Source organism: Acipenser ruthenus, chromosome 14 (assembly GCF_902713425.1).
Source record: "Acipenser ruthenus chromosome 14, fAciRut3.2 maternal haplotype, whole genome shotgun sequence".
NCBI lineage: Eukaryota > Metazoa > Chordata > Actinopteri > Acipenseriformes > Acipenseridae > Acipenser > Acipenser ruthenus.
The window spans coordinates 10,209,109-10,221,427 of NC_081202.1; the positions used below are offsets into that span (position 1 = coordinate 10,209,109).

At 35.3% G+C, this 12,319-nt stretch overlaps 1 protein-coding gene across 1 annotated transcript; it reads left to right on the forward strand.

The window, feature by feature from the left end:
• Positions 1-3,153: 3,153 nt before the first annotated feature.
• Positions 3,154-7,931, forward strand: LOC117419705 (arg8-vasotocin receptor-like). Its single transcript, XM_034032717.2, has 2 exons — positions 3,154-4,196; positions 6,335-7,931. The coding sequence occupies exons 1-2, from the start codon at positions 3,287-3,289 to the stop codon at positions 6,535-6,537; spliced, it is 1,113 nt and encodes a 370-aa protein (XP_033888608.2). The 5' UTR covers positions 3,154-3,286; the 3' UTR covers positions 6,538-7,931.
• The last annotated feature ends 4,388 nt before the right edge of the window (positions 7,932-12,319 follow it).

Genomic DNA, 12,319 nt, shown 5'->3' on the forward strand with positions numbered 1-12,319 from the left:
CCCACAGAGAACTCGGTCCGCTGTGGCCAGTCCCGCCTGTGGTAGTGCTCCTTGGTGTCCCTGCTGTCCCAAAGGCAAAGATAGCAGGGAAACTTGGTAAAACCGCCTTGGAGACCCATCAGGAATGCCACCATTTTGAAGTCTCCTATGACCTCCCAGCCGTACTCATCATACTTCAAGGCGTCCAGCAAGGTCTTGATGCTGTTGTAATCCTCTTTGAGGTGCACCAAGTGAGCCAGGGGAAGAGACGGGTACTTGTTACCATTATGGAGCAGCACGGCTTTGAGGCTCCTGGATGAGCTGTCAATGAAGAGGCGCCACTCATTCTGGTTACAGGCGATTCCGATTGCCTCGAACAGACTGGTCACATTGTGGCAGAAGCAGAGCCCATCTTGATGGGTGAAGAAGCTGGAAAAAGGTTGGTGACGCTTCCTCTGATCTGCGACTTGCACACTTTCATCCAACAAGTTCCACTGCTTGAGCCTAGACGTCAAAAGCTCGGCATTGGACTTGGTGAGACCAAGATCTCTAATCAAGTCGTTGAGGTCTTTTTGGTTGGGGTAGTATGGGTTTCTCTCCTCAGCTCCACCTCTGAAATTGTCATCTGGATCTACAACGTCTTCCTCGCTCTCTGACTTGCTGCTCTCTTCTAAAGACGGCTGCTCTCTCTCCGGAGGAGTGGGTACGGGGAGCTCATGGCAGTGTGGCACCGGGGCGATGGATGAAGGAAGGTCCGGATACGTGATAGCAGGTGCGTTCTTGCCAGTCCGACGTTTGGAAGGGTCCACCATGCAGAAGTAGCAGTTGCTTGAGTGCAGTGGGTTCCCGCCAAATTCTTGGGATAGCGAACTTCATGGCTCTCTTTTCCCCTCTGTACCATCCTACAAAAATACATTTATTTCACCCATGACTAATGTGTAAGAGATTCTCGCAACATTTTTCATATATGATATATTTTTTCAATAACATTGAAAATTGTAAAACAATTTAAAATTAAAAACTTTTACAATTTTAAAAATTTTAACAAATTTTATAACATAAAATTCCGAGCAACAATTGTCCATCTTACCTTCCAGAGTTTTTTTGCAGTGCTCGCAGGTGAAATGAGGTGCCCAGGGTTTGTCTTGATCCCCTACAGGCATGCTGAAATATGCCTTGTAGGCCTCACATATCTTAGCAGATGCTTCCACAGAGTACTTTTTCGCTCTTATCTTGATAAATTGGCCGCAGACATAGCAAAATGCGTCTGCCGGATGCTTGCAGCCTCTTGATGCCATCTCAGAAAAATGCAGATATGTATCCACTTAGGCAGCTGGAACTAAACTGAACTGGTGGGCTTAAGGCCCCTGTATTTATACTACTATTTATATTACTGGAAAGTTCTAGAAAGTTCTAGAAGTTACTCCAAGTTTACTCAGCACTGAATCTATCTGGAATGTTCTGGAAAATAGGTAAATTTCAAAATATCACTGTCCTGGTTACAAAAGCAAAGTTTGTGGGGAATAATAGCCATTTTCTATACTTTTGAGGCATAAGCAATTAGGAAATAACACTTACTACCCAGGAACCAAAAAAAAAAAAAATTGTTACACGGTGTAATAAAAAAAAATTGTGAGGGAGATAATCTTTAAAATCATTCACAATGTGTAATGTTCAGTTTTTTTAAAAAAATGTTGTCTCGTGCCATGACAACACAACTAAAGCCTGATCACGAGGAGCTTAATTTTCTTGTAAAACTCGTAATTGACAAAAAAAAAAAAAATAAACATCATTGAAGAGGTGCAAATTATAGCCTGTGATAAGCAATGCCTCAAGCAAGACTCAAATCCCCGTGTAAAAAGCAAACGTTATCTATGCGTGTAATGACACACTTTGCTTATCCTCTGTTCTTTTTCTTCTTACAGTGACAGATCATACTGGTGTTAGTATGCTTGGTGTACCTCTTCCTTTTAAAAAAAATCAATAAATACCGGAAAATTCTGCAACATTTCTTGCATTTTTTTTACAGTAGGTACTAGCAATTAAACAAGAGCAGCGAAAAAGTAAACAAAAATAATACATTTAGCCTACACAAAACCTTGGGAACATGTCAACAGTAATTAAATCACTTACTTTTTAAGGCAGTTTATCTTTGCACACTTTACTCCTTGAAAAACGATCTACTTTACATGTCATATTGAAGAAAACAACAAACATTATATTATATTTGGATACTTTCTCATACTATCATATGTTTACCAGAAATATACACACACAGTGTGTGTGTGTGTGTATATATATATATATATATATATATATATATATATATATATATATATATATATATATATATATATATATATATAGACACACACACACACATCTTATTACTTCAATGGGGCGCCGCTTAAAAGAGAGCGGCCTTTATACGACGGCCACCTTTATTAATAATACGATTTTCAAACGCTGCAATATTTTATTACATGATTTATGACATTTCAGATGTATCGCGATTGCTTATTTTCTGTAATACGGCAGCTTACCTGCATGTATCAGCGTGTGTGGCTAACCTGCTTTGACTAGAGTACATTTATCATTGGCAGTTACCGAGAGTCTTTAGGTGGGATTTTGAAGGTCAAGGGGAGTAAGGCTACTGTACAGCGAATCTGGAGTGTGTATTGTTTGTTAAGGGTCTGAACAATGCTGGTGTGGCAGTTGAGTCCAAGTGTGACAATCTGTTTTTGCACCAAAAATTGCCTCAGTTAGTATCAGTTTGATTTCTGTAAAAACTACAATATATCCTACTCTGTTATTTTTTTTTTTCTCACTGTAACTTGTTTGTAATTTCTCTGCAAGAGAAACCGAAACTAAATCTTCTGATAGGTAGTAAGTAGTAAGCACATTGTTTTATAAATATATATATATATATATATATATATATATATATATATATATATATATATATATATATATATAGGCTATTTAATATTTACCTGAAGCACTCAACTAGTGTATGTCTCACCTCTGCGCTACCCATTCAAACTAACCATATTCATTATCAGACATGCTATTGGCTCATGCCGTGGCGCTAAACCTCAGTGATGCTTGCCTGTGAGATCAAATAAACAGCAGCACGTATTTAGAAGCAGACGAGTTGAAGTATTTCACAGAAAGCATATTAGCAGTTGCAGGTACTGTACGGCAAATATATAAGGTATTTGAAATCAACTGTAACGTTGTGATCATTTATGTTACCAAGTGCGGTAATGTTATAATTTGTCTTTCGTATACGAAATCCGTTTATAACATGAATAACTTTTCTCTGTCACATGCAACGGAGCTGTTGGTTAGCAATGTTTTTGAAACAAGATTTAATAACATGGACAACAACTCCGATGTAGCCAGCAGACCTGAAAGGAACCAAGAGTTAGCCTGGGCTGAGATCACTCTCCTGGGGTTGATTTTCATTTCTGCCTCGATCGGCAATTCAATCCTGGTAATGGCTCTTTGGAGAAGAAGAAAGAGAATGTCTCGGATGTATATTTTCATGATGCACCTCAGCGTCGCTGATTTGGTAGTGGCAACCTTTCAGGTTCTCCCACAGCTTATCTGGGAAATAACGGATGTCTTCTTGGGCCCCGATCTTCTGTGCAGAGGCATTAAGTACATGCAACTAGTTGGCATGTATGCATCTACCTACATGACAGTAGCAATGACTGTCGATCGTTTTCAGGCTGTTTGTTACCCAATGGTGACTTTCCAAAAGAAAAGGGCTTTCTGGAATGCTGCTATCTGTTCGAGTTGGTGTGTGGCTTTTATCTTCAGCCTGCCCCAAGTCTTCATCTTTTCCAAAACTGAAATTGATCCGGGGGTCAGTGAATGCTGGGCTAAGTTCATCATGCCCTGGGGTTTAAAGGCTTACATAACTTGGGTCTTCAGCATGATATTTTTTATTCCAACGATTGTACTTCTCATATGTCAAGTTCAGATTTGTAGAATAATTCAGATCAATATATACAGCAAGACTCACAGTGATTTCAAGCATAATCAGAAGCAGATCCAGTCATACCGAGCCAGTAATGCCAATTGCTTCTCAAAAGCAATGATTAAGACAGTGAAAATGACGGTGGTGACAGTGGTCGTGTATGTCTTATGCTGGGCTCCTTTCTTTATTGCGCAGTTGTGGTCTGTTTGGTTTCCCAGTGACACCACTCAAGGTGAGTTTCAGTTTGTAATTCTTTTTTTGACTTGTATCGCTCAAACAAGATTTTTCAAATAACACATGTAATTAATAAAGCGGTACCATTGTAATGTGATGCTTGATCTAATTTCCCCTCATAATTATATGAATACAGCTAAAAAATCAGGGAAACTGCTATTGTAGTACTGAAGTCATAGGCATGTGCAGTAGTTTTTCACAGTACAAAACACAAGTAGTGTTTCTACAAAAGTTACACGATGTGTCTAATTACCTCACACTAAAAAATGTAATGTGTACATTTGCCATGAAATAGGTTTAATATTATAATAGCATTTTTTTAAAATAATTAATTGTGCGACAATTTAGTATATCCTGATGTATGGTAATTCAATTACTATTACTCGACACAATATGTTAATTGTGTAATTTAATATTTTCCAAAATGCTGTTACCAACTAAACACATTTAAATTGTGTTTACTTGTATGTTTTATTCCCTATTTTGTTCATTGGCACTGCACGGTGTATTTAGGGCTGTCAATCAAACCCTTATTGAGGTGCCGTGAACATGTATAACAACTTCAGCACCTTGGACAGTAACGACTAAATCATACTTCACCATTCCCCTCCAGCAGGGGGCAATCTTTATCACAGTTTGTACCACTCTTGCACGTGAAACACCTAAGAGCTATATATATATATATATATATATATATATATATATATATATATATATATATATATATATATATATATATATATATAGGAAGGATTGCCTTCATTTTCTTACCAGTAGGGTGAAAGTGCTGTATAGGCAGCCAAGATTGAACTGGACGTCTGCAGGATATGATTTTTTTTATTTTTTAAAAAAATGTATTTTAAAAATTCCCTAGTCTGAAAAGACTCTTGCGTTACAACATCTCATGTTCAAGAGTGTTCAGGATCCATCAAACAAACACTTCTGATCAACAACCATTCTTGCACTCAGCAAGCACACCATACACTATAAACAAGGAGGAAAAACATTTTGCAGCAATAGCAGCAGTTAAATCGAGGTACATGGAAAGTGAAGCTGTCATCTTATCTTAAGGAATATGCTGTGGACCTTGCAGTCAGGCATTTATATATCAAAAGCAACCAGCAGTACATTATTTTTACATTCAAATGAAGCCACCAGAACACAGATCACAATGATCTGTGAAGTAATCACTCAGAAGCACAGATCTGCATAATGTGAGACGTTTGTATAACCTGTGTTGGTTGTAAATGACAAGTCAAAGCCACTCTGTGATATTTTGTTGTGCTTAATTTGAGCCAAAGGGACTTGACCAATCCTCAATGATTGAAAATTGTAATACCTTCAGGGTAAGTAGATCAGAAATCTGCTCTTAATCAAGTGGAAGTCCATTCTGAATAATAGCAGGTAGAGTTACTCATTTTGAGACGGTTAACTGTGGACATGATTAATATGTAGAGCCTTGCTTATGGAAGAACCTGCAGCACTAACTATCAATCACATTTCATCAAATCTGCAAAATTGCTTTAAATGACTGAACTTGACTTGCAACAGGAATATTTAACCTGAACATATTATAGAATGTATCACGGAATACTTTTGTGTGTTATTTTTATTTATTTATTTTTTACAAATATATCTGTCATTTGAGGAAAAGCTTTTTTACACAAACGGTCTTTCTAAAATAATTTTGTCCAGTACAGTATTTTAAGAAAATTGTAACGCTATACTAAAAAGAAAAATTTAAAAAAATGTTGACTTTTGAAATAAAGGTATAAATGGAAAGCAAGAAATTTTGTAACAAGCTGCTACAAAAGTGACATATTAAGGGTTATTTTTCCACTTTTTTCAATCATTTTCCTACTGAATACCAACAAATCAATCTGATATGGAAATGCTACAGCAGCAACCAAGATCTCAAGGCTATAGTGTACAACTCACAGCACCAGCTGCTCAAAGCATTCAAAAGGTGTTAAAAATCATTTTCCTAGTCATTTGATTGAAGTGCATGTTATTGAAATAATGATAAAAGATAATCAGCTTTCAAGGCTGATAGCTTGATCGCACAGAATCTCTCTCAAGGTGCAGTACAGTAGGTTAAACAATTTGTCTATTTATTTATTTTTTGCTTTTCTTCAGGTTCCGTGTTCACAATTATAATGCTGCTGGGGAATTTGAACAGCTGTACCAACCCTTGGATTTATATGTATTTCTGTGGTCACATACCCTGCTGCAGAAAATCTCAAGACAGCAGTTCAATCCGTGAAGACTCAGCTGTGTCAATGACAGCCAGTATCAATTTAGAAGAAAAGACACCTATTGATAACTTCACATCATTATAAACTGTACTGTGCACCCTTTGGACTGTTCTTAGGAATGCTTTCCTCATTGTTTATAGCAAGTCAATGTGATAAATAGGAGCTTGCTATTAAAAAAAAACAACTATTTTTTAAAGAGAGTATAAACAGTTAGGTTAAAATGGCCTTTTAAGAAAGGTGAATGCACTTCTAACCCTCTCTAAACCATTTGAAAAGAACTGCAAATCTGATTTAAATAATCAAAACAGGCTTTGTAAAAACTGCCTTTAACAAAACATTCCTTAGAACAGTCCCTACAGTTTTGTGAACGGGATCATATATTTTGTTTGTTTAAAATATATATGTACTTGTTTAGTAAATATTAAAACATATATTTCCGTATACTATTTCCATTCAGAAATGTATTTGAATGTACCATACTAAGGAATTGCCATTAATGGGAGGTTGTGGACACATCTAGTTTCTACCTTGTTATTCATTTTGTGTCTCTTTTCTGTGGTAGGATATTGTATACATGTTTCAAAAAATGTTTTTTTAAATGTTTAATCTTTAAAACAATAGTGTGGGTTGTGCTGGAAAACCACCTCTCTGTGGCTGAAGTCACGGGTCCATCTATATTTAGTTACATAGATTAGACCTTCAAAAATAAAATCAGTTTTTAGAAATAAGCAGGTAATTCAAACTCATGTTGCTGTTTTGTCAATAACATGTTTAGTATGCATACACTGTAGGCATACTACCCTGAGTGTATTTATTAACGCTGCCCCCATTCTTTTGATTTTATTTTGATGACTTGTTAGGTTCCAGAATTAATTTGTGGCTAAGTTATTCCATTAAAGGAGCATCATATTTTAATAAAATTGAATGCTTAAAAGGACTACTATACTTGTTTTAAATTAGATATTGAAATGAATGTGAGGGTATAGGGACTGCCTTGTGGTTTTATGAAAATATATATAGATATTTAAATTAATGCGAGGGTAGGGACTGTTTTGTGCTTATTTTCTCTATTTAGCAACGTTCGCAAACCCTAAGGCAATCGCAAAACACTTCTGCGTACAGTTAGTGCACCAAAATCTGGTGCACACGTGGGCAAATAGACTTTGCCCATCTTATAAATATCATAATAACTGTAATAAAAACGCTCTGGAACAATGAGCATTTGTGCACATGTAAATTAATTGAAATACAAAAATAAAGCATAAAATGCATAAATGTGAGTACATTTACTCAAAATCCGAAAGGAAGGTTTGTAACGTTCCACACTGTAAATAAAGTGTTAAAGGTTGAAACATAAATGGCATGCACTGTATTATAGAAACATTTCAGTGGCTGTGTAATTTAAACTGCAATGTTTCCTCTTGTATGTTTTGTGCGTGTAAAGTGTTGTCTAAAACAATTCAAATTAAATGTATTTTATCATCTGTTTCATCAGCTTTATGTAAGACTCTTTTGGTTCAATGTTTCTGTAAAATCAAAACAAGTCAATGGAAATCAGTTCCTGCTTATTTCATGAACTGTAAAATACAGGGGGTAGAAATTTCCCCATATGCGCCACTTATAACCGTATGCCTTGTTATTTTAAAAATTACTTATTTCATGCTGAAAAAGCGTACTTGTGTTCTTTCCTCCAAGTTATGGAAGTCTTTTTCACTCTATACTTATTTGTGACTTGAATGAATGTGTGTGGATAAATTATATTCTGAGGAATTCAAAAGGTGTAACTGATTTAGTATCATATCTATATACTGTAAGTTAAAACAATATATGTGAGATGTATTATACCTTAATGTTATTTTCCTGGGTTCTCTTTTCACCTGAAATAGCTTACAATTATTTTTTGGAATATAAACATCTTTGTGTTACTGCCAATCTCCCCCCACGTTTACATTTTGATTGCAATACCAGAATTAGGTGAGTCTCTCCGATGTGGGAAACAAGAGAATACCAAACACAGAACACAGCAAAACAAAGTGTCAAGGAAATAAGCTATGTATTGATCAGCTGTGATCCACAGAATTCTCTTAGAAAAACAGAAAGACAGAAATATATACATGCAGTTTATATGATAAATACCAAAACCAGTCATTTTAAGTTAGTAAAAGATTAAAAGCCCAGAAGATCCAAATGCAGACGTGGTGATTGAGAGGGGCTAAGGTAAGCAATGCAGCTAAAAGAAGCCTTCAGGCTTAGTATGTGAGTATGAAGAATTTTGGATAATTCTCTGGTTCTAAACATCTAAAAGTGGATTAATGCTTTGCCTGAACACATATATGATTATAGTACAACATTAAAATTTTAAACACTAGCAAGTACAGTACTACAATTTCTGTTTGTTTCAATTGCAGTCTGTTAAGTACAGGCACTGAACAGCCTTCTTCATGGCTGTTCAGTCCAGGCAGTTTAGATTTTCAGCCAATGTAAAAGGAAGCCCCAAACAAGGCAAAGGCAGATTTAGAGAAACATCCTATCAATTCAATATTGGAACAATAGAACTCAGAACCACCATAGCAAACATCATACAATAGTAACAGAAATACCTGTTAAAATGACATTTGAAGCTACCTGCTTTTTAAGCTTGTGGCCATCAGGGAGGACTACTTATTTGTTTTGAAGGAATCCTGACAGCCAAATTGCTGTGGAATTTCAGTAGAATCTAGAGTTTCATTACGAATATGAATCCAGATCTGGGGCTGGGTCCCAGCCCTTCAATTTCATCTTTTATTTTAAACACTGGTGCTGCTTGTAAAGTTGGGTGTCCATTAAGAATCACACAGATATTTTCTCAGTATCTAGAATGAATAAGTTTAACTGGTTAACTAAGCTTTCTTATTTGTTTTAGAATCGGAGTTGGTGTAATTTGGAGGAAAAGCCTTGATACTAATCTTTTAATTTTGGGCCCTGAGCTGAACTCCAGCATGAATTTGACAGTTTCCAGTAGACTGCAGGCTCTTAGTGTATTTGGGTTGAACCCACCTGTATAGCATTTATCTGCCACTGATTTGATAAGCATAGCAAACTCATTTCTGGTATTCCTGTAGCTGGCCTACAGCTTGAATGCATTACATTGGTTTGATTATAATCATACTCTGTTGCTCTATGATTCAATAAGTTGTGATTCGTTCCAATGTATAAATGTACAAATCAAATATTGATTATTTTCAAAATAGGTAGACATTCAATTGGAGCATTCTTCTAACTGCATCATTTCTAAAGCTTACCTTTGGGGTTCTTTTTTCTTTGATACATTTATTTACGTCATAATATAATTCACTTTATACTCTGGATATTATACATACATTTAGGGAAAGGATGCATGTGGCATGTTCTACTCCTTAAAACCATTTACATTTAAATAGTATCATAGCAGACTTTGGCATTTAGAAAGAGCAGCATCATATTTAGAAAAATTGTGGGATGTATAAAACCATGTCATCCAGTTTCTTTGTCAATTTGAATAACATTCATTTTAGTAAATATTTAAGAATAGCAAAGGTTATAAATATGTATTCATTTAGATTAAGTAACCTTAGAATGAATGAGTTTAGAGCAAAGTTTCTTTATGTTTTATTAAGCTTGTGTTATGCTTTATGCTTTAACAGTACTAAACAAAAATTTTAAAGATATGGAGAGACAGGCTAATTTGTCTTGAGTGCAATGCTTAGTCTTGTGCATGGAAAGAACCAGGGGACTAAGTGGGTGTGAAGAGCATAATTTAGGTATGAGTAATTATAAATGATAATCAATACGAGTAATATCACAAAGGTGATATTCAAATTATATATGATCCAAATCCACATTTTTAACATAAAAGAAACATAAGTCACAGTTCTCCTTAATTAATGGATGATTAATTGTTGTACCTCTATCAGTAGCCAATGGCAGCTGAAAATTAATATTCAAATTTAATTGGGTATTTCAAATGGGTAGAAAAACAGGGTTGTGTACAGCAGATGGAGACATGAGTTTGAAGGTTAAGCCCTGAGGTTACTTTAAGTGATAATTTGTTCTATGGTGTAGTGTTCGAGGAGATAAACCTTTCAGATTCTAAGATGCTTAGCCTAGCAGAGTCATGTATCACTACACATAAAAACTATATTACTTACTTTATATACTTGAGCACTTTTACCCTGATCTCTTCTATGATAGTCTCCATGGTTGCGGGAATGGTTTGATGACATTTTGGAAACTTTTTCAGCACACTAGTTCTATTCCATACACTACTGACATCAAAAAGCATAATCTTGACATAATCTACTGCAGTGGATCTGATATCGTTTGTGACATTGTAGAATGAATCGATAAATACAGGCGGCATCACGTGTGTAGGAGATAACAGTCATCCTAGTGGATAAAATCTGTGGGTCAGATATTTTATACTAGCATTGATGACTGCTGTCTCCAAAAGATCCTTTTCATTTTCTAAGGTCCTGGAATTTAATAAAAAAAAAAAAAAGGTCAGTAATGTGCTGGTTTGACTTCAACTGAATTAGCCATTCAGCTTGGAAACGGGCTGCTGTTGCTATGGACCCTTGCTTACTCTTGTGGAAAGTAAAAACTGCTGTCCATCACGGATCATATGTATGATTTTGTTCAACTACTTTTATGATATGTGTTATTTCAAATGTGAGTTATTATTGAAGATAGTATGCAGAAAGCACTGTGTTAGAATTACAAACTGTATACCATAGATGTGAACATCTACTGTTTACATTGTCGTTGGAATGGCACTGGTAACTATGGTGATATGACAGGGTACCTGGTCATTTTACACAACGATGAAAATTGCTCTTTCCATGAAACCTTGCAGTTTGATTGCACTTAGACATAACAGATTCTGGATTATGTTGTTTATAAAAGCATAATATACCAGAGACAGATTTCTGGATGTTATTTAATTCACTTGAACACTGGCTCGTTTTTGAGAGGATGTCAAGTTCTGACTTTTAAATAGGGCTTTATTAAATCTTTCAGTTTTCTAAGAGATAGGAGATTATATATATATATATATATATATATATATATATATATATATATAGATAGATAGATAGATAGATATATATATATAGATATATCTATATATCGATATCTATATATCTATATATAGATATATCTATATATCTATATATCTATATATTGTAACCAGCTGCACTCACTCGGGTTCGTGCCCCTTTAAAATTATGACCCAGCACACAGAAATGGAGTTCAAGCGCTGACGCGCTAATTTTTAATAAACACAAAAATAAACAAAACACAAAACAAACACCTAACTCCGATTTGGAGCACTTACTACACAGGTATTTCCCTGACTAACTTGCAGGACGGCTAAGCCGTTTACCTGGCACCGACACAATCACCAACTCAGGTTTACACAGCACTTACTCTTTTTCTGACTGCTCAGAGACAGAGCACCTCTTCTGCCTCCTTCTACTCAGCAGCCTTGAGCAGACTGACTGCTCCTCTTAAATACCCTGCACCTGGTCCCAATTTAGCAATAGCTACCAGGTGCAGGGGATAATTAATAATAAAACAATTAACAAATGATTAACTAAAAGGCAAAACAATTAAACAAAACAATAAAGCAACACAATCAAACAACAAGGTGCATTTTTTTTTTCTTCTTTTCTTCTTCAGGGAGGTTTTAACCCCCTCCCTGCTGTCTCACACAACACGCTGTCTTACAATATATATATATATATATATATATATATGTATTAGAAAACTGAAAGATATATATATATATATATATATATATATATATATATATATATGTATATATATATATATATATTTCCTCTCAAACTTG

Bases quoted from the DNA above. Each gene is read 5' to 3' on its own strand.
- LOC117419705 (XM_034032717.2), top strand. From the start codon at position 3,287: ATGAATAACTTTTCTCTGTCACATGCAACGGAGCTGTTGGTTAGCAAT. The intron at 4,197-6,334 runs GTGAGTTTCAGT...GCTTTTCTTCAG, and splicing joins TCCCAGTGACACCACTCAAG to GTTCCGTGTTCACAATTATA.